General features: G+C 35.7%; 1 protein-coding gene across 2 annotated transcripts in view; it reads right to left on the reverse strand.

The window, feature by feature from the left end:
• The window catches only part of LOC123238765 (serine/threonine-protein kinase Sgk3), a 75,484-nt gene that overhangs the window by 43,232 nt on the left and 9,930 nt on the right, over positions 1–22,322 (reverse strand). For both annotated transcript variants that reach the window (XM_044665981.1, XM_044665972.1), the window contains exons 3-5: positions 14,498–14,570; positions 8,953–9,028; positions 41–128 (exon numbers count right to left, since the gene is read on the reverse strand). In XM_044665981.1, coding sequence (XP_044521916.1) covers positions 41–128; positions 8,953–9,028; positions 14,498–14,570 — 237 coding nt within the window. The remainder of the gene's footprint in view (positions 1–40; positions 129–8,952; positions 9,029–14,497; positions 14,571–22,322) is intronic.

Below are 22,322 nucleotides of genomic sequence, written 5' to 3' on the forward strand. Positions count from 1 at the left end.
ATATGTTAAGGCTTTCCCAAATACTAGTCCATTTTATTACCTTCTGAATACTTCTTTCATCTTCATCTTCAGATGGATCTGACTGATGTCTTGGGCTGTCCATTTGAAGAAATGCTCTGACATCTGGACTAGAAACAAAATCAGCTTCATTATGTTTTATTTTTATTAATATTTTATTTTTCCAATTATACATAAAAATTAATAATAATAAAATGATAACCTGTTGCACTAATCTTTATCATGAGACAAAACTTGTGGTTCAAATGTGTAAAAATCATCTTATTTTCTAGCTGAAAAATTATATGAAATAATTTTAATGAAAAATGTGGTGATTTACTATCACAAATAAGTTGTATTTGCATTTAAACTTTTAAAAATACATTATTAGTGGGATAAGAATTTAGTTTCCTCATTTGTAAAGTGGGGATAAGAATAGCACCTACTTTGTTGGGATATTGTGAGGACCCAATGAGATAATAATTGTAAAGAGTTTAGCATAGTGCCCGGCACATAGTAATGTCATGCTGCCTTTCAATTAGCAGAAAGCTTGTACCATGGTATCTTTTTAGACTGTAACATATTTATAAAAGATAACATCTTTTTCAGGAATGACTGACCAAGTGTTCAGGAATCATACCTGTAAATCTTTACAGTACTACCCTGGCATGAAACTGAGGTCTAGAGAACTTATCTCACTTAAAGCAGCTAAATGCTCTCTTTTATCTTCAATTAATGTCAGATTGAATTCCTAAACCCTGTTTATTCTACTCTTTCCAGTTTTAGCATCTTTCTTTTTGGAAAAGGTAGAACTGGGTAGTTATTGACTGTTAAACATTATACCAGCTGTGAAAAGCAATTGACCTTGTTTTTCTTCTATTTCTGAACATACTTCAAAAACATCCTTTAAAAATTATCCTTAGCATTTGTCACAAACAATAGCTTGCTCTGGGCTTTAAACTTCCTGACCTTATTCTTGCAGGCTTGTGGTCATGCTGCTATGTTAATTATTTTAAGGTTTCCTTTAGTATTTTTTGCACAATACACTTTTAAAATGAGGTTGCCAAAAGGCTCCCTAGTAAGCATAATTTTTTAAAATTAAATTAAATTAATTAATTTAGAATATTTTTCCATGGTCACATGATTCATGTTCTTTCTTTCCCCCTTTCCCTCCGCACTCCAAGGAGCAATTCCACCGGGTTTTTACATGTATCATTGTTCAAAACCTATTTCCATATTATTACTATTTGCAATAGAATGATCATTTAGAGTCAACATCCCCAATCATATCCCCATTGAACCATGTGATCAATCATATGTTTTTCTTCTGTGTTTCCACTCCCACATTTCTTTCTCTGGATGTGGATAACATTTTTTCTTTCTTTAAAAAATAAACCCTTACCTTACACCCTGGAATCAATATTGTGAATTGGTTCCAAAGCAGAAGAGTGGTAAGGGCTAGGCAGTGGGGTAAAGTGACTTGCCCAGGGTCACACAGCTGGGAAGTATCTGAGGCCAGATTTAAACCTAGGACCTCCAGGCTCTAAATCCACTGAGCTACCCTCCTGCCCCCAATAGCGTTCTTTCTCATAAATCTCTCAGAATTGTCCTGAATCATTGCATTGGGCAGCATAATTTTTGGAAAATTTTCTTCCCACTGGGATATATGGGATTGTAATATAAAAATTTCAATTTAAAAAACCTCATTTTTCTTGAATAATCTACCCTTTTTAGAATCTTTAGTGATAGGATCATACCCATTTTTTCTCTGGATTTTTTAACAGCTTCCCTAATGTCTAGGGTGCTTGTCAAACTATGCAGGGATTTCCTTTCCTTGCCTATATTACAAACTCTAAAATGGCATGGCCATTCTATCTCAAGGTATTTGTCACTTCTACTACACCAATCAGTTTTCAGAAAAAAAAAATGATACAATATCTACCTTACTTAACACCTTCCTATTAAAAAGATACAAATATGTGAGAGTGCTTTAGGAACCAGTAAGTGCTATACAAGTATAGGTCATATCTATATTTACACTTATTAATTCAGTGTACAACAGAAAGAACGCTGAATTTTAAAGTATATGGATTCATTTGGGGCTCTAGCTTTGCTACTCACTAGCTATGTGTCACCTTGGACAAACCACTTGAGCTCTCTGAGCTTCAGATATTTCCATCAGTATAAGGGGAAGTATGGCTAGACAGCAATTCATCTGAATGTAAATCCGTGGTTTTATTGTACTACAAACAACAAAAGACAACACTGCAATATGGCAGTCAAAAGAGGTTTATAAATCATCTTAGGCTGCACTGAAAAGTCCAATAGCATCCAGAACAAGGGATGTGAGAAGGCTGTTCTATTTGCCTGAGTCAATCAATACACAGAACAGAATGTTCAGCATTTAGGAGGGAGACTGAGATAGTGTCTGGGACAGGCTGACACAGACAGGGGTACCACCAAGATGATGATGGGGCTTGAGGTCAAACCTTATGAGGACACTCAGCTTGGAGAAGAGAGGACTGATGAAGGTCATGGTCTTTAAAGGTATGAAGGGCAGTCACATGGAAAAGGGATTTGATTTGCTCTGCTTTAGAACAAAAGGGAAGAACAGGAGGTACAAGCGGAAATTGCAGAGATAAGGTAGGCTAATAAAAGGAAAAAGCTTTCCTGAGCACGAGGCCATGTTTCTTTGTTACACTCAGTGCCTGACATATAGTAAGCCCTCACTAAAAGGCTTGTGGACTCACAATCAATTAGAGCAACCCCAATGCAGACTTGGCTCCTTAAGAAGGCAGCTGGATTCCTCACAAAGAAGTCTTGAAGCAAATGACTAAATGATGTACTAGGAATACAGTGAGGGGGTATTCTCATTCAGCCTAGAGTTAGCGGTCCCAAAAACAAATTCTGTGAAAAATCAAATGAAATAATATAAAGTATTTGTGCTGCAAATGTATGTGCACATACCTTTCTTTAAAAGGGATCACCAGCCTCTCAGGGACTGATTATTGTCCTGGGTGCTCCTTGTTTATATTCTTTATAAATCCTTCCTTGCTTAGTTGCTTTTTAGAGCAACTTGATTTTTAATTCATTAGATATCATGATGTTTCATGATTTATAGAAAGAGATGATCAGAATGCTGGTGATAAAAGGATGGCTGTGGTGGGGAGACAGGGAGCAGGTTTAGGGGGCTGTTTGGAACCCTGGAGAGGACTCAGAAACTTGTTAAAATACAGTGTGGCCTGCTCTCCCCTACTAGTCCGACACACTGTCCAATACAAATGTACTAACAGACTAACACTATGTGCCTAGCACTGCATTAAGCACTTGACAAATATTATATGATTTGATCCGCTATTATCTCCATTTTATAGTAGAAGAAACTGAGGTTAAACACAAGTTAAGTAGCCAGGTCACACAGCTAATGTCTGAGGCTGCATCTGAACTTGGGTCTTCCCAACTCCAGGTCCAGTGTTCTATCCACTGTGCCACCTAGCAGCACAATATAATTTATGAATAGAAGCATCTGGAGGCCTTCAATATCTATAGCAGTGATTCCCAAAGTGGGCACTACCGCCCCCTGGTGGGTGCTGCAGTGATCCAGGGAGGCAGTGATGGCCACAGGTGCATTTATCTTTCCTATTAATTGCTATTAAAATTAAAAAAAAATTAATTTCCAGGGGGCTAAGTAATATTTTTTCTGGAAAGGGGGTGGTAGGCCAAAAAAGTTGGGAACTACTGATCTACAGACAATTTCAATTTGGAATCTGTGCAGGATAACTTTCTGTGACAGAATGGATACCTTTATTAAACATACAGCTCCCTATTTTTATATAATTGTATATCTTAACAAATGCAAAAATTCCGATTTGTGAAAACTTGTCTTATAATATATGTCTTAGGATAATCAGTGAAATGTCTTAGGAAATGGGGATAATCATTAACCAATGTCTCTTCCATTTTTAAATGTCAACAGAGTGTTTTTATAGATTGAATTGGGGCTGTGAAGTACTGTTATTAGACAGCTGCTGCATGGGAGGCATTTTGTTGAAGAAGAGAGCTGGGTTCTGCTCCATGGAGTCAAATACTTTTTTTTACAATCCAGTATAGGAGTGTTTTCTATTCTCTCTATTTCTTTTTTTTCTTCAAGGACATATTTGATACATGTGTCAATGATTATCATTATTTTTTAGAAACAATAGAAGATGTGTTATCAACAGATACTGATCTCTTTTTAATTGTATTTTGGAAGTAATATTACTATCTATGATTTTTTTCAAATCATTTTGGATCCTGACCTTTAAGATATCTTAAGACATTCTCATGAAGCTTTAAAAAATGTTCTTTCCTACAGGAGTGGAAACACAGAAGAAAAACAACTGCTTGAACACATGGGTTGAGGTAGACATGATTGGGGGTGTAGACTTGAAAGTACCACACCAATGCAACTATCCTATCAACAATTTGGAAATAGGTCTTGATCAATGACACATGTTAAAACCAGTGGAAAGGTCGGGGGGGGGGGGGTGAAGGGGAAAGTAAGAATATGAGTCATGTAACCATGGATAACTTTTCTAAAAAATAATAAATTATTTAAAAAACACTTGTTCTTTCCAGCACAGATTTCATCTGTGCATTGTCAATCCAATTCAAGTTTTCCTTTTAACTACATTTTCTTGATTCCCATTTCTGTTTTATTGTCTCCAAGAGGTAGTTCAAACAATAGCTATGATGAAGAAGTGTTGGCAAATCTGCTCCATTTATTAACTGACTGGGCTATTTTCCTTCCAGTTTCTTCCATAAATTGAAATGAACTGGCTTAGTTGGGTATCATACCAATATTTCTATAGATGTTTGCCCCTCAACCAATCTGTATTATTTTCTTCAGCAATAATGCTTCAGAGCACTTATTCTCTTCCTTTGTAACATTTTGCAGTTGTTATTTTAATTCTAAATTGGTCTTACCCTTAGGGGCTACATCTTTCCATTTGACAAAAAAGATGTCATCATCTGTAGGAAATTCCCTCTTTGATTTCAAATCCATGTCTTCCATGATACTGGCAAACATTTCCATCTTGTTTTAAATCTTGCATGTCCTCTTTATCAGAAATCCTCAGTTATCTTTTATTACATATTTAAAGGAAACTTGCATTTATTTTGACACAAGCATGGAGACACCTTCTTAGAGGACAGCCTTTGACACTTGAGCTAATGTCTTCATTATGCCCTTTTCATCACAATGACAACATTGTAAAGACAAGGTGACCAAAGCATGAATGTTTCCAGCTGACTTCTTGTTTTCAAGGTGAAATCAACTCCTTCATTTGCTTCTAAAAGCTCTTTTTCCCATTTGGCTATCTTTCTCTTTGGTCTTCTGGTTTTATTTATATTATGTATGACTCCATTAGTATGTTGACTCAGTTTTCAATAAACAAAGAGTTCACATTTAAAATACCAGTTAACATTTACATATAGCCTAAAACTGGGAAAATGAACATCTTCTGCCCTACTTCTTCCGCTGATGATGAAGGGGAAAAAAATGGAGACTTCACAGGATTGAGGATTTTAAAATTTAATATCTTTCATTTAGTATTCCAAATTCATAGCATTACACCAATGAAAAAAACAAAATGAGATGCATTCTCATATCCTTTCTTAGATTCAAATTTGGATACTGTAATTTCATAGTTTCAGTTTCAAATATATTGCTATTCTTTTTCCATTACACTGTTGTAATCATTGCACATAATAAATTCCCGTTTCTACTTACTTCATTTCGTACCAGTTCATATATTTTCATCTTTCTTACACAACAATATGAGTTCCTCTCATTAATACACGATAGGGAAAATACACATTTACAGTTAAGTGTACCCAACTAAAGATGGCAATTTTGTATGTATGAGTTTAAATATCATATTTTTGGCAATATGAGTTTTAAGGCATTATGCATTTTTCGAGAATGTGCTAAAATGAAAAAGTATAATTTATGTAAAAAATCATATTCTTGTATTAACAAAGAAAAAAGAAGGCAATTAGAATCAACAGAAGAAACTTGAAAAAGTAACATCTTACAAAAATATATCTTCAACTTTTGGAATGCCAGTGATTCTTCCAATTATTCTATTCTAATTATTGATTAGGGCAGTGATGGGCAAACTATAGCTGGCAGGCCAGATGAAGCCCCCTAAAATGTTCTATCCCACTGTGTGACATTATTCCTAATCTGACAAATACAAGGAGTAGGATACAATACAATGAAACTTGGAAAGAGTTGCCTTAGAAACAGACTAACAGATGAGCATTTCTTTCCTTTGGCCCCCTCTTTAAAAAGTTTGCCCATCACTGGGTTAGGGAAATTATAATAATGCCCTGCTTTTGAACAATGTTAACGCTTGAAGCATTTTTAAAAAATCTTTTTAACTTTTTACCTTTTGTCTTGGAATTAATACCAAGTCTAGGTAATTATGGTTAAGTGACTTGCCCAGGGTCACACAGTTAAGAAGTGCCCAAGGCCAGATCTGAACTCAGAACTTATGTCTAGGCCTGAGCCACCTAGTTGTCCCACTTCAAATATTTCTGTATTACATTTTCTTCAAAGCATAGTTTATTAATTTTTTACTTCAACCAATTTAGAAAATATTACAGTTGCTAATTTATGGACAATATTTTTCACAAAATGCTATAGCCGAGAAGGAAGGCAAGCTGAACTGTCATTAAGCATGGTAAAAGTAATAAAGTAAATTGGATGTAAGAAGCAGCAGCACATATGCAGAAGATGGTGATGGAGAATCTTCCTAATTACAAGATCACCTGTAATGGACTAGGAAGGAAGTAGCTCTCAGAAGGAGCAGACTCCCTAACTTAATTAAAGCAAGGGAGTATGACGTAAATAGGACCAGAGTTTCCTGGTACCCAATTCTACCTCTGCTCTCAAGCATGGAGAAAGCAGCTGAACTGGGATTCAAGCAAACTCTGCACTCTCTCATCAAAGAACCTCAATTCATGGCCATTTTGGGGCAGGAAAACTTCAAGTCTGTCTCCATGATAATTTTGTCAGCACTCTAAAGCTGGGCCAGCACTTATCCCTGTCGCTCCTGGGCACGGTGGCACGGCGGCATGGCAGAGAGGGTAGAAAACTCCCAGCCAGAAGTCATGGGCTGAAGTCCCAGCTTTGCCACTCACCATCTGGGTCACCCTGAGGAAGTCAATCTCCTGAGCTTCAGATTCTACACCCACAAAAGAGCAGGGCCACTGCACTATCTACTATGAATAGCTGTTGGGAGGATCAAATGAAATAATATGAAAATTTTCTAAAAATGTAACTGGCTCTTATTACAACTTTATTGGGAGACTTTTTAGGAACGTAAAATAGGAATTAAAAAGCTTTGGACAAAATTTTCTAATTAATTATTCATAATATTAAATGTATAATTTAAATAATGCCTATCTTTAGTAAACCAGCTATATAACTTTAGTAAACCAGCTATATAAATAACTAGGAAATAAATATTATATAGGCGTGGGGCGCCAATGGTCACTACCATGTAGCAAACACTACTAACTCACATCTGTATAGGAGCTTACCCAGTTTAAAAGTGCTTTATTTAAATACCTCATTTGATCCTCATTGTGGAAGTAGTATTATTCCCATTCTACAGCTGCACAAACAGAGGCTAAGAGATTTGATTTACCAGAAGCCACAACCAATGAGTGACTTGGGTCATTCACAACCTCTACCACCAAAATTATAGTCAAAAGTAAAACCTATTTCATTTTTCTAAATATTGCTATATGGTAAATTTTCTTTGAAATAATCAGCATGGCCTCTACGTTGGTTACATTTCTGAATAACAGCAATAACTGACATTCACACAGTATTCTAAAGGCTACAAATCACTTTTCCTGGATGATCTCTCTGACACCTCCTAACAACCCTAGGAGGTAGGTATTGTTAGTCCCATTTTACTGATGAGAAAAGTAACGTTCACTGAGCCTGTGACTTGCCCCTGTCCACACGACCATGAAGTAGTGAGAAGGAATCTGAGCCCATGTCTCCCTGACTCTAAGCTCAGTCTGACCCTGGATCCATTTTGAATAGCTGCCTCAATGCTTTGCTTACCAAGTAAAAACATATAATTGGTTCCATTTACTGTTTTGCCTAAGAGGTAACTAATCTAAAAAGACCATAATGTAAAGCATTTGTTGTTGGATAAAAATTGAGACGTGTGAAAATTCTCAACCTTCAAATATAATGGCTAAAGTGATAAAAGTAGATGAAATTGTAAATTCATGCTGCTAAGTCATCCTCTAATTTAATCTTAGAAGTTAAAATAGATCTACGATTTTTAAATTTAAGTATACATTTACATTTCTTGAGTAAAGGAAAATAAAGAGATACAGAGAAGAGCTAATATTGTTTTTAAAAGGTTTGATTTGTAGATGGAGAAATAATTTTTGAAATGTTTTTCTCTTAAGATTTTTTAAGTGAATTATTAAAAAATGGCTCCAATATTTTACTTTTCAATCAATTCAAGTTGCTCTAAAGATAAGTTCTAAAAGCTTTTTTTCTACTGGTTGAATGACTAGCAAAATTTTTCTCTTATTTAACTTTCTCTTATATTAGAAAGTTTTTTTTTCTGAAAATTAGTTAAGAAAAAGTAATACTTTGAATTTAAAATGGTTGCAAGAATGGTTATAGTGTGGAAAAACATTGAGAAAACAAGATTATAATCCTACTAATGTCCTATTTAAAACAAAAATAAACTTAGATTTGTGATAGCTATTTGTGATCAAAGAAAACACCTCCTTAAATAGACTCTACTCTGAGGTATACATACCAGGATTAGAATCACACCAAAATGATAGTTAATGACATTTGGTTCTACAATGTATATAAAATGCAAAAAGTCTTTATTAATAAAATCTTTTAGAACACAAGAGAAAATTACTTACTGGTTGCATAGATCTGGATGTCTAACTAAATTCTGAATGAATTCATTCAGTCCTGCTCTTCTCTGTTTAATAAAATCTGTTAAAAAAGAGACAGATGCTAGTAGGATTATTCATGTCAGATCATAGATATCTTAATTGGAATTATTAAGACAAAGACAAACAATAAGTACATTCTGTTTAGGAAGTTATGACATATAATTCTTGTTGCTATATCAGGTTATTTTGCATGTAAGAGGAGCTCCAGTCCCCTCCACCCCACATATACACATACACATAGACACATGTATGTTTTAAGATAGTGAAATACAATACTTGATGTGAATATGTTCCTCAAATTTAATTTCCACAAAATTACCATGTAAGAGTCTAAAATAGGCTGCCTCTCAGAAGAGAGACATTGTACTTCTTGCCTCCTAACCTCTGATAGCCTGTTGATCACCTAAACATGAATTGGCTTTATGTTAATAGTGATGAGAGTTAAAAAGTTCAATGAATAAAAAATACATGTAGAATAGATAATTGTAATTACTGAAATTTGTATCAAACTGAGTAATTAATAAAAAATTTGTCTCATTCCTTCTTGTTGATTGCCTTAGGAAATAGTTTGTTTTTGGTCTGCACTTGTGATATTTTTTCTTGACTTGTGGTGTTACTTCTTCTGTGCCTTACCCTTCCTTGGTTTAAGTATAAGGAACAGATTCATCTCATAAAAGAAGTCTTTTTTTAAAAGAATAATTTATGTAGCATGGAAACTAATTGTTTATTTAAAATAATTCTACTGTGAATCCATCAGGACCAGGACTGTATTTTTCCTTTGGGAGTTTCTTGACAAGTAAACTAAGATAAACAGAAGTCAAGTGGCTTGCTTGAAATCATACAAAATAGTCTGTGGTCAAATTTGAACTCCGTTCTTCCTGACTCTAAGCCAAGATTGTGATTCAATGGGTCACCCAGCTGGATTAGCTTTTTAATTCATTAGAATGTTATCTTGTTAGGGTTCTTGCTGTCTTTCCTTGAGGAGACAGCTGTAATTACTATAGCTTTTGTGGAGAATCCTTTTTTGAGGGAGTTTTAAAAATTCTTGAGGACTGGAAAAAATGTCTAGTCCTCTATCTTATTGGTCACATTACCCAGAAGTCACAATAATCATTTAATTATCAGCTCTGCTGCACTGGACACTGTTAATCAACTTATCTTCATGGACCCTCACCACTCTGAGTTTTTGTGACACTCTTCTCTTGGTTTATGTCCTACTTCTCTGTTTGCTTCTCAACCCCTTTTCCTGTGTCATCCTCCTTATTAAAGCCTTTCAGGGCTGCTTGTTCTCAAAGACTCCATCCTGGGTCCCTCTTCTCTTTTCTCCCTAGTGCCTATCTAATGAACCCCCGGGGGTGGGGGATTGCCATCATCTCTGCACATGCCTCAGGGACAGCCTGGCCCTGTCCTCCCTGGACCTTCTGTCCTGCACCACCAACCGCCCATCCCACATTTCCTGCAGACATGCCCAGCTGGCCTGGGCTGAATGTTCCCTTTCTTCCCCCAGCCTGGCTCTAGAGAAGGCAACAGCACCCTTTCCCCCCTCTCTCTTATTTCTAACCCTATACAGGCTCTCCCTCGCCCACATCTGTGCAGTTACCAGAACTTGCGCTTTCCACTCTCACCACATCTATCAAATCCAGCCTCCACTTCCCATGGACAGTCAACCCTCTCCCCACTTGTCCAGGTTACCAGCCTCCCATTCCGAGGCTCAGCTGTGTCTTGTCTCTCCAGTGCCTCCGGCTTTCCCACTACTGTCAAAGTCATTTCTCACTTCTCACTCACTCATTCTAACCAAAGGCTTCCTGTTGCCTCTAGAATAAAATATGAACTCCTAAACAACCTGAGCCCAACTTGTCTTTTTTAGATTTAAACTTTTACTTCTGTCTTAGAATCAATATGAATACTGGTTCCAAGGCAGTAGAGGGGTAAGAGCTAGGCAATGGGGGTTTAAGTGACTTGCCCAGGGTCACACAGCTAGAAGTGTCTCAGGCCAGAGTTGAGTCCAAGACCTTCCCCGATTCTGCCTTCTTTGCCTATATTTTATTTATTTTGTCTATCTTTTTACAACTTCTTGTCCTTCCTATTAAAATGTAAGCTCTTTTAAAGCAGGGATTGTTTAATTTTTTTGAATGTATATCTCTAGTGCCTGGCACTTAGGTGCTTAATAAATACTTTTTAACTGACTGCCTAATAACTAAGTATTTATTTAACTGAGTCTGAAAAAAATGAAAGATGCAGTACTTGCCATGATTCATGCCTTCAAATAAAATTGGAGAGAATGCTTAATGCTACAGATGAAAAACACAGTTCATTTTTGTTCTGATGTATATGCTACTTTCTAGTAGTAAACAATCCTGAATTTATTAATGTCTTAAGGACTCAGGTAAAAGAGGGACCATTAGTATACAAAATGGCTATTTAACAGTATTTCTCTGAAATTAGGCTGATGTCCCCAAATTTACCCCTAAATAAGATTTTAAAAGGAAACATACATGGGTATATACAATAAAAATTCAATTAAGGGGCAGCTAGATAGCTAAGTGGATTGAGAACCAGTCTTAGAGACAGGGCATGGTGAGGTGGCTCAGTGGACTAAGAGTCAGGCACAGAGATGAGAGGTCCTGAGTTCAAATCTGGCTTCAAACACTTCCTAGCTGTGTGACCCTGGGCAAGTCACTTAACCCCCATTGCCTAGCCCTTATCACTCTTCTGCCTTAGAACCAATACATAGTATTGATTCTAAGGTGGAAGATAAGGGCTTAAAATAAATAAAGATTCAATTACACATAAGTTTTAATGACTTACAACTGCATGAAGACTTTGGGGACACTCTGTATTCAGTTCTGGGCTTTAAGAAAATCACTTTGGCAGCTCTGTAGAGGATGGATTGGAATGAGCCTTGAGGCAGGATCAATTAGAAGGCTACTGCAATAGTCCAGGCAAAACATGATGAGAACCTGAACTAGAGAAGTGTCTTGAGTGACAAGAAGGAAGGCATACAAGAGATACTGTGGAGATAGAAAAGATAAGACTTGGCAATGGTTTAAAGACAGAGGAGCTGAGGAAGACACCAATGTTTCAAACTTGACTGAAAGGAAGGATGACAGTAACACTCTCAACAATAATGAGGAAATTTAGAAGAAAAGTGGACTCTAGGGGAAAATGATGAGTTCTGCTTCAATATGTTGAATCTGAAATGCCAGTGAGATATCCCAGTACAAAATGCCCAAGCAGGATCTTTCCCTTATTTGATCTTGTAGCATTTATTTCCTTTCTGCTCTTATAATATTCTAACTTTTGTTTTCTTTGTATATGTTATCCCTACTAGACTGTAAGCTCCCTGAGAATAGGCACAATTTTATATCTTCTCCAGCACTCAATACAATAAGTTGCACACAGTTCACATATGATGTAATTAATAAAGGGAAAGGCATAATTGCCAATGGTCTCTTTACATTTTCTGGTGAACTGATCTCATGGCACAGATTAAACATCTCTGTGTTATGATCTATGAAATATTTTATCTTTAGTCCAGTCCTTGGAATTTCTGAATTTCAAATTTCTTACAGGGCATTGATCTTGGGATCTTTTACTTCAAATTTGGTATTCCAAAATTATATTCATTAACCTTTCTCTCCTTGAAACAACTTTTTTATTTCTTTCAACAGACTTCAAAACTCAGAATTAATTATCTGACTCTTTTCTCTGCATTACCTATATTTAGATACCAAATTCTGTCAATTCTTCTTAGAAAATTTTCAAATTGCTCCCTTTTATTCTATTCCCACTGAAACCACCCTAGTAAAGACCTTTATCACACAATTGTTGCATTTTATTATCTAGTCTCTTTGCCACCTTCTTCTTTGCTCCAATCCAACCTACATACCACCTCCAGACTGATCTTTCTCAAATCTCAAGTTTGTCATGACACTTCCCTACTTAAATATTCCAAAAATCCCAATACTTACAGAATAAAATCCAAACTCCTCAAACAAATATTCAAAGCTTTTCATGATGCAGCATCACTCGGTCTACTGAATCTTATTCCCTTCTATGCCTCATATAATCATTGCCTTCTGGCTAGATTAATACCCTTTCTGCAGCCTTAATAAATAATGTTCATTTCTAACTCTAGGTCTTTGAATTCAAGCTGCCATCTATTCTTCAAAACCTTTTTCTTCCCTCCTCTATCCATTTCAATCCTATTGATTTTCCAGGGTCCAGCTCAAATCCAACTTCCTCAACCTTCCTTCAAGCTATGTGCCCATTCAGATCTCTCCTTTCTTTGATTTCTTATGGAGTTTACCTATATTACTTTTTCTGACATTTCATCATATATTGTCTTACATTGTTATCTAATTGTTTGAATATGTATATTTGCATACAGAAGCACACATACATATATAAGCAACTCTGAAACCTTAAGTTGAAGAAGAGTTGAAGGCAGAGGTAGTTTCCTATACCAAAAGCTATCCCACCTAGCAAAACAAAAAAACAAAAAAACAAAAAAACCACAAATACCTTTTCTTTATGTCTTATATTTCTAGAAGATATTAGGCTTACAGTAACAATTGGTTTATTATTTTTTAAATTTTCTTTAGGCCCTCAGAAAACACAGGAGAACCAACCGAATCCTTGGCTCCTAAGAGGCAGAGTTATAACCAGACCTAACTCACTCCTTGTCTTTAATTCTATTGATCTGGTCAAAATACCAAGTAGTTTAATGCTTTTACCTCCACTTAGATCCTTAATCTATCCCCCAGTTTTCAATACTGGAAGGCTTCAGTTCCTAAACACTTTACTAGGGTGAACTTAACATTATAAACAAAGGGTACAAATAAACTTAAGTTTTCAAAATAACTAAACAGGGCTAAACTCCTAACCTAATCTAGTTTCATCATGAACCCTACTAAGGTCAGATCTAGCTCCATAAAGCGATAGATTTTTATCTTAGGGAGGGAGAAACACATCACTCATCTCTTCCTCTTCCTATCTATTTACTGTCTTTTTTTTTTTTTTTGGTGGTCCCTCCAACTCTTGGAGCCAAAGTTTTATTAAAATAATTACTCCACTGTTTATCTCTCTCAGCATCACAAATACCATTTGTTAATATGCATATAACATGTAGTTTAATAATTAGGATGTCTATTTCCAATTTGCCTTATAGTTCACAAAGAAAACTATTATCTACATACATGTATATGTGCATATATATATAATCACATATGTAAACAAAATAAGCATCTCAAAAAATGCTGATTTAGTGCTATTCAACATGTTTACCCAAAAAGGTAAAGAAAGATATGCACATTAAAGTTTCTGGTATGGTTCTAGTACTCAGAAATATAACAAAATTCTTCTATTGTTTCTCTCACAAGTCATATGATTATATTGTTAAAATATTATTATGCTGTATGATTATATTAACTAGTCCTTGAACATACGATTATTAGTTAACAATTGAGCTTGCTTCTGGCAAAGTATTTTTAATTAAGCTACTACTTACCTGGATCAAAATTATCACCAAATATTCTTTTGGCGGGAATCTTCATTGTCATAGAAGGAAACTGTTTCTTTAGCTAAAATTTTAAAAATAAAATTACATGCACTAACAGTTTTACAAATAAAATATTAATTCACAGAAACCAAATATAGTATCTGATTTTTCAAAAGCTTCATCCTAAGATGTCCTTTCTTATACAGATGATTGCATATGATCATTCGGCATACAGTATTAACTTGCATTAATACTAAAGTCCTTCTCTGATGCCTCAAACTGACATAGAGATGGCTCTGGATTCTTGAGGGCTGTGCCAGCAGAATGTTAGTTCTATCAGGTCCTACTATGAGCCCTGACAACAGACCAAGGTGCTATCTGAAGTTTACAAAGCTAGCTGAGCTGACAAGAACAATTGGGCTTGCTACTTGGGGAAGTTTTCTTTGGCCACAACAATCCATAAAACAAAGGAAAATACAAAATGGTACACCAGTCTTATTTGGAGCCTTCTCAATTTTGCAGTGACTGAATGGCAGATAAGAGGATGGGACCAGTATTAGGAATCATATAGTTTTTAGAATATGTATAAACTTTAGTAGATACTAATGATGATTCATTTTAATCCATTGAGAAAAACATATCACCTGTGTTTTCTTCATATAAATAACAGTGGCTTTCCATTGAAGCATTTTCCAGTGCTTAGTACAGCTTGGCACAAGGTGATGCTTAATAAATATTTACTGACTAATTATGATGTCTTTCATCTTGGTTGCCTCCTCACCCATTAGCACATTTATAAATGTATCAAATCACGTTATTTTTTATCTCACCAAGGCATAGAGAGCATGATCCTGAAGTGAAACACAAATTTTGGTCTCAATTCCCTCATCTATAAAGTGGGGATAATATTACTTGTAAAGATAAAGTATCATGAATGTTAACTGTTAAGTAAACTATAAAGTTCTATGTAAATATGAGCTGTTGTAAAGCAAAGATAAAAGTTTTTGCAGTACAAAGGAGATTAAGCATACAATTTAAGAAGGGAAGAGAACTAAGTTACAGTTGGCAACTAAAATGTGAATATGGCGTTTTTACTTTTAGCTTTTGTTTCACCTCTGAACATTATTTTCTGGCTCAGGGAAATCTTGGTCAGATTTGGCCTGTTTTTTTCCCACTAATGACTACTACCTTGATGTCACTTTTTCATTTTCCCCTCTTTGTAACTCATCTTAAAGAAAGAAAAAATCCAAAGGGTAAAGGGAGGGAAGGAGCTAAAAAGAAAGCAAGGTAGAGAAAAATGTAAAAGAGCAGACAGCAAGAAAAATACACAAAGGAAGGAGAAAAGAGGGATAGGGAAAGGAGTAATGAATAGCAATGAACTTGCCTCTCATAAATTAAAACATGAGAGATAAGATAACTTAACCTCAATGGTAGCACTTTAAAACTTGGTACTATATATGAAATGTTTTTTACTATATGAGAATGTTTCCACACCAAGAATTCTCTACATCAAAGAAATCACAGGTTCAAATGTGTGTATCTACACATGCACGCAGATAGTTGTGTGTATACAAATATAAAATGCTTAATTGTTATAGATTTTTAAATTTTAATTTCTTGGATTCTTATATTTCTTTCTCCTGAAAACAAAACCTAGAGACTTATCCCTTCCAAATCTGTTTCATATCCAATGGGAAGACAAATTTTTTTAAATCTTTAAAGGTTCTGAGAATACATGCAAAAACACAATCTCTAACAAATATATGCAAATATATTTCAAGTTTAATTTAAATGAACTAAAAAGTACAGAAAATATGACCATTTGTTTCACGCCTTCCGTTGTTTCAAGAAGGTGGCTTGAACCACATATTTTACCTTTTTGAACTTTATTAAATTTAATAAAAATAAGCCAACTCCTTCAAAAACTAAGTAGAGAGGAGTACAGATATGCAAAACATAGAGCAATAGTAAATCATGATCCAACTTCCAACATTTATTGGAATGTTTTTTGTGCCATGACAGTTTTTAAATCCCTGACCTCCTGTACACAGTAATCTATATCTGAAGAAAGGGACACCTGACAACCACAAAACAGAAAATATTTTATAAATTTAAATCACTACATATTTACTTTTATTCCCCAATTCAAATAGCTTTATTGATAGTCTAAGTAACAGGAAAAAATATCTTTGCTCCTGTTGTTTTTCATCAAGTCAAACTATTCTACATTACTTACTAACCTAACAATTAACTTTTCATAAAAATTTTGTAAAAGGTAACTTAAGTAATTGGAATTTGGTCCCAAACAAAACTGGCCAAACTCATATGAGTAGGTACCAGCATTGACCCTTTGGGTAACCACCTGTCAAGAAGGAGCTTATCAGAGAGGGAATCTTTAGGGGCTGACCTTTGAGGAAAGTCCAAATGTGAAGGGGTAGTTTATCTTCCTGATACATAATGTAAATAGTTGTATACAATTTGTACATAATATATATATATATATATGTATGTATATCATATACATAGTATGTAAAAAAAGTGTGTATATAGTGTAAAATTTTGTACAGATTTGTATATATTTGTAAATGTGTGTAAAAAGTGTACATGGGGGGGTGCAGCTGGTTAGCTCAGTGGATTGAGAGTCAGGCCTAGAGACAGGAGGTCCTAGGTTCAAATCTGGCCTCAGACACTTCCCAGCCATGTGACCCTGGGCAAGCCACTTGACCCCCATTGCCTACCCTTACCACTCTTCTGCCTTGGAGCCAATACAGAGTATTGACTCCAAGACGGAAGGTAAGGGTTTAAAAAAAAAAAAGTGTACATAGGGATATAGTTAAATTGTTCCAAGGTTTTGATTTTCTTAGTATAGCAGGTTGATTTGGAGTTTAATGTAGAGTTTGGTTTTCTGTATTAGTGATAGGATAACGTTTTAGCATAGTTAAAAAGTTTTGGTTTGAATTGTTCAAATAGGATTTGTAAGATGCAATTTGCCTGAATTTTGCAGTTATTATTTAGATAGACTTTGTTTTTTGTAAAGCTTAGGCTATTTTGGTATTCTGTAACTGTTTTTTTTTTAAAACCCTTGTACTTCTGTGTATTGTCTCATAGGTGGAAGAGTGGTAAGGGTGGGCAATGGGGGTCAAGTGACTTGCCCAGGGTCACACAGCTGGGAAGTGTCTGAGGCCGGATTTGAACCTAGGACCTCCTGTCTCTAGGCCTGACTCTCACTCCACTGAGCTACCCAGCTGCCCCTCTGTAACTGTTTTTCAAAAAGTCTGCATTTGGCATTTTGGATTTCTTTATTTGTAATGGTTGCACTTGTATATATACAAGTATGTTTTCTTTGCTTTGCTTTTTATTTCTGTTTTTAAAGTTTTTCTTTGATTGATATCCCTAGTGTAGCTTAGAGTAGATAAGATTTAGAATAAGATTAGAGTAAGATAAGTGTAAGGGTAAGATATTTTGAGAAAATTTAAGAATAAGGTTAGGTATAGCTTTAGAAATATATAGTTATAGGGGTCAGCTGGGTAACTCAGTGGATTGAGAGCCAGGCCTAGAGACAGGAGGTCCTGGGTTCAAATCTGGCCTCAGACACTTCCCAGCTGTGTGACCCTGGGCAAGTCACTTGACCCCCATTGCCTACCCTTACCACTCTTCTGCCTTGGAGCCAATACACAGTATTGACTTAAAAAAAAAAAAGCATATAATTATGAGCGAGCATATGGAAGAGATTCTTTAAATCTCTTCATATGCTCAAAGCAGGGAATTATAAGAATGATATTGAGAAATTAAATCTTATAGCATTAGTTTCAGAGTAAAGAGCAGAATAAATCTTTGCAGCAAAAAAAAAAAAAAATTAGATTTTTGGAAGAGATCCTAGCCAAGGTTCTCTGGAATGCTGAGAGAGAGAATATTTACAGGACCAACTTAAGTCTGTGACAGTTTGGCTTGTTCCCTTGAGTGAGAGGGACAGGTTTGGTTTGTTTCTTGACTGAGAGGGACAGTTTGGCTTGGTTCCCTTGAGTCAAAGGGACCTGCTGCTGTTTCTGATCTTTTTCTGGTTTTGCCTGGAGTTGGAGGAAGAAGAAAATAGATCCTGAAAGATTTTGGTGTTTCCCTGTTACCAGTCTAGGGAAACACTAGAATTAAATCTACTTATAAATCAACTGAGGCTGTTTATTGGTTTCAACTTAAGAAGACCACAGAAATCCTGTTTGGCTCCAGACTCTGAATGAACATCAAAGCTCAGCCATTTTACATTTCTGCTCTTTATAAATTATAATTACTGTGTATAATTTATAAGGATATAGTGATAGGTATAGAATAAGGACATTTTAGGGTTATTTAGATATCAAGGAGACTAGTGTAGCCTGTGAAAACAGGAAAGAAGAGGTTCCCTGTGGATCCAGTTGATTTAGGTGGAGAAAGATCTCTGTAGCATGGTAATCCTTTTTATCCTTATATTTTTTATATCCTTTTATATTTACAATAAATCATCTATTTTTATACATAAAGACTAAAAAGCGAATCCTTGCACTGAGGCCTGAGGGAAATTCACATTTGGATTTTCCCTCAAAACCTACAGATACTCTGTAAACATCAAACAAAGTATCCACATTTATTTTTTCACTTTCCAGTTTCACCCATGATAGATTTGATAGAAAGACTGTAGGAAGGGCAGCTAGGTGGCTCAGTGGATAGATCAAATCTGATCTCAGACACTTCCAAACTGTGTGACCCTGGGCAAGTCACTTAAACCCCAACTACCTAGCCTTTTGCCTTGGAACGGATACTTAATATTGATTCTAAGAAAGAAGGTAAAGGTTTAAAAAGAAAAAAAAGATTATGTGGCTGGGATTACTGAGAAGTGGGAAAATTGCATTCATTAAAAGCAAGTATCTTAATCACATCGGCATGAGCCACTCTTCCCAGTATACCATTTAAGAAATTTTAGACAGTTACCCTAAAATTTTCTTTAAAAATTATAGACAAAAAAGGTAGAAAAAAATTATATTTTCTCTGCAACCAAGCTTAGCTGCTCTGCAGAGGTGTTATTTCCCATATAATTAAGTGCCAATGATTAGTACCAATTACTAATTAATGCCAATAATCAAGTGCCAATGATTATATTTACTTTGGTACTTTTGAGTTTTTCCAAAAGTCCCACCATAAAGGACCAACCCAAAGCAAGTAAGTTTCTGCTAATCTTTTTAATATTTTTTGGGAATACCTCTCTCTTCTCTCATATTCTCTCACATGTCTAGCTCACTTCCTTTTGCAGTCAGGTGACTTTTTTGTTTTTCTATGCCACTAACATAGATCATCATTAGTAACAAGATGAAATGTTATACCTGCCATTTATCATTCCATTCCCTTTTAGGTTATTTGTAATTCTGGTTCTTCCAGGATCATCATGGTGTTCCAAAACTGACAACCATATAGCATCCCTAGAATACATTTTTTAAAGCTGTAGATTTCACTTTCTAGTATGCTATGTAAGCAATACAATATCACGTGCAAGTAGTAAGCCCTCTTTCTTTTAATTTGACTGCACAGAATACCTTACTAACAAACCACAAAGATAAATCTATTTCTCCTCGTTTTATACCTGGTTTGATATCAATACTCAAGACATTACTGAACAAAAGGCCTCCTCATAACCCTGTTAGAATCTTGTATAATTTTGATGAATATTTGAGATGTTGTATTTGAAGCAAGCCTTTTCAAGGCAGCATTTAGTTCTAATCTGTCATATGCTTGGAAACAAAACATTGATAAACAAACATAGCAGGATGTGTAATGATGTTGAATTGTTATAGAAAAAGAGCAGCAAAAGCCTATTCTCTTCTCATGTTGTCATTAAGGTTACTACTGACACATCACAAGACCACCATCACAAAGCTTTTATAGAGATAAAAAAGCAGATATATGGGCTTATAATTGCAGGGGACTTCTTGGACACTATTTTTCTGGGAGGGTGGCTAAAACATAACGATAATTTCCATGATTTTGTAATCTTCCTTAAGCTATCTTTCAAAGTGATTCCTGAGTACTTTGAAAATTGTTGTGTCCATTAGCATGGATTATTTCTGTATGTATTTGGTCAGGTTCAGCTGCTCTACCTTTCACCTTTTAAAATGTTGTCACTTCACAGTAAGTTAGGTATGAAAAGATGTTGGAGTCCAAATATTGTAAAGTTCTACTTTCATTGCCATTAAAAATAAACCACTGGGGGCAGCTGGGTAGCTCAGTGGATTGAGAGCCAGGCCTAGAGATGGGAGGTCCTAGGTTCAAATCTGGCCTCAGACACTTCCCAGCTGTGTGACCCTGGGCAAGTCACTTGACCCCCATTGCCTACCCTTACCACTCTTCTGCCTTGGAGCCAATATACAGTATTGACTCCAAGTCAGAAGGTAAGGGTTTAAAAAAAAAAAAAAAAAGTAAACCACTCTAAAATACCAAGGATCTGTTTTATTTCACATTTTCTTCTTGTTCCACTTTTTCATTTCATCTACAAATTATATCAATTTCTGGCTTAAACTAGATTGTATAATTACTACTCAACTGCTTTTTGAAGTTCTCTAAGGCAGCTTTGCTTAGGCTTTCAGATTTCTTCTGTGATATTTGGCAAATGAGTTCATACTTGAATTACCACTGTCCATGGTATCAGATGTATACTGTGCAGGCAGATCAATGCAGTGCAGGGAGAGCAAAGGTCAAATAGTAAATTACAACAACTGAAAATAGTGCTGTTCCAGCACGATTCCAGAAAGCCTAAGAAGGGGAAGATGACAGCACTGGACGTCCCCAGGAATCAGACTGTTGCATCATGAGACTCTGAGTCCTTGGATATAATGGACTGCACAGTGGGGGTGGGGTCACCTATCCCTTTCATGTTTTCCCTATGTGTTGTTATTTTACTTTGTAAGACCCTTGTGCCAAAAAGAGGATTGTCCCCCTAATCTGTCAACTCTTTTTATCAATCATTTTTTAACATCATGTTAAAAAAATGCCCATACATCATAGTTAAACACTCTCCATGTACCTTCAGGTCTTTATATATCCTGGTGAGCCAATCCTGAAATGGAGAGATGTTACATCTGGAATAATGGAACGATTCTCCCAATGAATCAGAGTGGGAGAATGAGGAAAACTAAGGTTGAATTGTAATATTTCTATATGAAACCTTGCTTAAACCTCAGGTTTTGAAGGTCAGCCAGCTTCTCCTACAGTCTTATAGGGTTGGATCCTTTTGTCTTTTGTTAAAGGCAGGGTGGAGATTGGCTCCCTATTTATCAGTAAACAAGACCTTTTCCCAGTAAGGGAAGTAGGCAAGCTCCAGCTATTGAACTTTGATTCATTTAAAAGTAAAATGGTTTCCAAAAGGGGAAAGCTTGAGCTGGCATCTTCCTAGTATGAAAAAAGACCTGTTTTCCTGGTAATGAAATAAGAGGAGGAGGAGTTGAGGTCTCCAAGTTCTCCATTTTTTGAAATATCCACCAATGGAAACTGTCAGGGATGGTGCTAAGGTCAAAATGTCAGGCCAATCAAGATAATTCTTTTTATAAGCAAGAGGTAGGACTCACTCAAGGGCTCTATTTCAGGGAAGGAGGCTGGAAAAAAGATCCATTCTTTTTTAATGGAAATTGCATAATAAACAATGTTACTCTTGGGGGGTGATGAGGAGAGGGGAAATAGTGCTTCTTTTACCTGACAAAAAGATGAAGGGCTTGCTGGCTAAGGTAGCTTTTGGTCTCTGAGCTTCTTTCATGATGACTTTTTTTTTTTTTTTAATTTTTAAACCCTTAACTTCTGTGTATTGACTTATAGGTGG

The sequence above is a fragment of the Gracilinanus agilis genome, chromosome 1 (genome assembly GCF_016433145.1).
Source record: "Gracilinanus agilis isolate LMUSP501 chromosome 1, AgileGrace, whole genome shotgun sequence".
Lineage (NCBI taxonomy): Eukaryota > Metazoa > Chordata > Mammalia > Didelphimorphia > Didelphidae > Gracilinanus > Gracilinanus agilis.